The sequence below is a fragment of the Saimiri boliviensis genome, chromosome 15 (genome assembly GCF_048565385.1).
Source record: "Saimiri boliviensis isolate mSaiBol1 chromosome 15, mSaiBol1.pri, whole genome shotgun sequence".
Taxonomy (NCBI): domain Eukaryota; kingdom Metazoa; phylum Chordata; class Mammalia; order Primates; family Cebidae; genus Saimiri; species Saimiri boliviensis.
Window position 1 is genome coordinate 90,503,307 of NC_133463.1, and position 3,575 is coordinate 90,506,881.

The 3,575-nt window shown below is 63.8% G+C and overlaps 1 protein-coding gene across 1 annotated transcript; it reads left to right on the forward strand.

Annotated features, from left to right (window-relative positions):
- The first annotated feature begins 272 nt into the window (after positions 1 to 272).
- On the forward strand, positions 273 to 3,122 carry LY6K (lymphocyte antigen 6 family member K). Its single transcript, XM_074387238.1, is given in 3 exon segments — positions 273 to 378; positions 1,797 to 1,910; positions 3,022 to 3,122. Coding segments are annotated over 3 exon segments (321 nt in total).
- Positions 3,123 to 3,575: the final 453 nt, after the last annotated feature.

The following is a 3,575-nucleotide window of genomic DNA, read 5'->3' on the forward strand; positions in this document are numbered from 1 at the left end:
CGGGGGTGGGGGGTCCCAGGACAGGCGGGGCCCGGGCGCCGGGGGTGGGGGGTCCCAGGACAGGCGGGGCCCGGGCGCCGGGGGTGGGGGCTCCCGGGACAGGCGGGGCCCGGGGGTCAGGGGTCGGGGGTCGGGGGTCTCCCCGGTCACGCCCTGCGCAGGCCCCGGGAAGGCGCAGCGCCCCCTAGCGGCCAGACCCGGGCGCGCGAAGGTTCCGGAAGGGCCGGGAGGGGGCGTCGCGCGCTGACCGTCACAGGGCGCCGCCGGGGACGATGGCGCTGCTCGCCTTGCTCCTCCTGGCCGTGGCCCTAGCGCGGGTGTGGACAGACAACAACCTGACTGCGAGACAAGCAGATCCGGAGGACACGCCGCAGACGGGTGAGCCTGGGCTGGCCCGAGCAGCCGCGGGCAGGGAGGACGGGCCGAGGGGGGACGGGCCGAGGGGGGACGGGCCGAGGGGGAACGGGCTGAAGGGGGGACGGGCCGAGGGGGGGACGGGCCGAGGGGGGGAACGGGCCGAGGGGGGGAACGGGCCGAGGGGGGGACGGGCCGAGGGGGGGACGGGCCGAGGGGGGGACGGGCCGAGGGGGGGACGGGCCGAGGGGGGACGGGCCGAGGGGGGACGGGCTGAAGGGGGGACGGGCCGGGGGGGGGGGACGGGCCGGGGGGGGGGGACGGGCCGAAGGGGGGGACGGGCCGAAGGGGGGGACGGGCCGAAGGGGGGGACGGGCCGAAGGGGGGGACGGGCCGAGGGGGGACGGGCCGGGGGGGGACGGGCCGGGGGGGGACGGGCCGAAGGGGGGAACGGGCCGAAGGGGGGACGGGCCGGGGGGGGGACGGGCCGGGGGGGGGACGGGCCGAGGGGGGGACGGGCCAGGTGGCATTTGCCCAGCACCGCGTGGCCGCTGCCCCCACTGAACCGCGAGAACAGGGAGCGCTGGGGGCCCATGGCGCCTGGAAGCCTCCGGGGAGCCTCTCCTCCTGCGGCTTCCCCCAGGGCAGCGGGACAGCCTGAGCCCGGCCCTTCCCCAGCCCTTGCCCTGCTCCTGGCCGAGCCTTCTTGGGAGCCCTCGGGCTGGAGGCGCCCCTCCCCGTGCCCCCAGCCTGGCCTTCTGGAGCTTCACGGGCTGAGAACTGTTCAGGCCGCGGGAGGAGGACCGATTCCCCTGGCAGAGGTAGGCCGGGCCCAACCCGGACCCAAGGGAGGACTTCTTTGAAGGAGCTGGGATGAGGTCGGTGGACTGGAAGGTGGGCGGGGCGCACGTGGGATCAGACCCAAGCCCCCGGGTCTCTTCCGCAGCTGTTGGCCGGGAGATGCGGGGTGCCTGGGGTTAGGGTGCCGCGGCCGAGTAGGGGTGCCCCATGAGCTCATGCTGTGCTTGGATGTGCTGCCTGAGGGAGACCCTTTGTGGGAGGGTGGGGAGCCCCCAGGAGAGAAGACAAATCACTCAGGCTGTAGAGAAGGCCGGAGGCTGGGCAATTTATAAAGAAAACGATCTAATTGGCTCAGAATTCCACAGGCTGTCCACGAAGCGTGGTGCTGGCTTCTAGGGGGGCCTCGGGACGCTTCTAGTCATGGAGGAAGGTGCAGGGGAAGCGGGCGTCTCTTCCGTGGCCTGAGAGCCCTCCTGCTTCCTCCCTTTGCGGTTCACTCCGAGTCAGGGAGGATGTGGCCCCAGCCACTGCTCAGCGGGGGAAACGTCGGGACCCCCGAGTTTGTGCTGCCTTGGATGCCAGCTGTGTTCATGAGATCCGCATGGAGAACTACAACATTCTGCTCTTCTGTCTCCTTTCAGACACAGGTGAGGATAGAATCTGGTGTCACGTTTGTGAGAGAGAAAACACTTTCACCTGTGAGAACCCAAGGATGTGCAAAGTGGACGAGACATACTGCGTTATAGCGGCCGTGAGTGAGTATCCTCGCTCTTGCTGGGGCCCCAGAGGCCCGTGAGCAGAGGGCTTTCAGGAATCCGGTCTAGTTTCCCTCAACAGGGAATAACTAATAGAAAGTAGCCTTCCCCCCCCCCCCCGCCAAGTAAAATATGAAGAGCAAAGTCCTGAGAAGCCAGGAAGAGGTGAAGGGGAGTGGGGTGGGGCTCAGTCCCTAGGAACTGTGCCAGTGTAAGGCAGTGCCCGCTGTAGTGGGTCCAGATGAAATACTGGGAGGCAGGAAGAAGATCTGGATTTCACGTCATCCGTTTTTAAATGAAAAAAGCTTTAATAATGTTAACTGCTCCACTGAGCACAGTGCCTGCGTCACTCACAAGACGCATAGAACTCAGGGGTACCGCCTTCAGGTGTGTACCGTGGAGACCGCTGCTCTGTCATCCGTGAGTCCCCCGAAAGCGTTATGGGCACGTGAAGCCCTCCCCAAGGGGCCTCTGGACTCCCAGCACATCCTGCCCACAGGGCCATCTTCAGGGCGTGTGAGTTCGGATTCCACCCAGCATTTGCTCTCCAGCCCTTCAGCATCCACGAAGCTGGTGGGGCACGCGGGCAATGCTTCAGACTCAGTGTAGCCAACGTTGACTTTATCACTGAATATGGTAAAATGATTAGTACAATGATGTGTAAGACGAAGTGTGGTCATGAGACAAGACCCCCAGCTCAGAGCTGAGCCAGGCCACTGAGAGGCCAGCTCCATGCCCTGGGTGATGGCCAGGATGGCTGGGGGTCATGTGTCTGTCTGTGGTCACAAAGGCCTGAGCCAACCCTGTGTTTGAGAAATTGAGACCTGTGTGTTCCCAAGCAGCGACCCCTAGACCCACATTCCCAGTGCACGTGGACAGGCCACACCATGCAGAAGCCGGCCCCTCCCGAAGCGGCATTCAACACACAGGCCTGGCCCTCATGCTCCTGACTCCCCCTTGACACCCCTGCACCGCTAAGCAGGGCCGCCAGGGGAGAGGGTTTGACCAAGACAGAAAGGCCTCGGTGGCAGCCACTGCAACTGTGTAATTTCCTTCTCTCGGTCTTTATTTCCTATTAGAAATATTTCCACGTTTTTTCATGATTTCAAAGCAGTGCTCTGCTTCTTGTGCAGCGATTGAGAGACCCAAGCCAGCGCAGAAGCCGTTTCTCCTGGAAGCGCCCATGCCCTTCTTTTACCTCAAGTGTTGTAAACTTCGCTATTGCAATTTATACGGGCCATCGGTGAACCTATCAGTGTTCAAAGACTATGCTGACAGCTCCAGTGAGAGGAGCTGTGGCAGGCTGGGGCTGACCGCCCTCCTGCTGCTGGCCTCCGCCGCAGCTGGCCTCAGCCTGCCTTGACACAGGACTGTATGAACTGAGCCTTCGGGAGCATGGCCGCACTCCACACCGTTGTAACCTGCTGCATTAAACTTGTTTTCTGTTGATTACCTCTTGGTTTGACTTGCCAGGGGTCTTGGGATGGGAGGGGAGGGATCAGGTGCAGTTCGCTCTTTACCCTCAAGGGCTCTTCAGCTCACATTCAGAGCAAGGTCTCCTGGTAGTGATTCTGGCGACACGTTTTTCTCTTTGAAATCAAACCTTGTAACTCACTGATGGCTGATGGCCACTCTTTTGCTGGACTCCGCTCTGCCCCTGGGGGC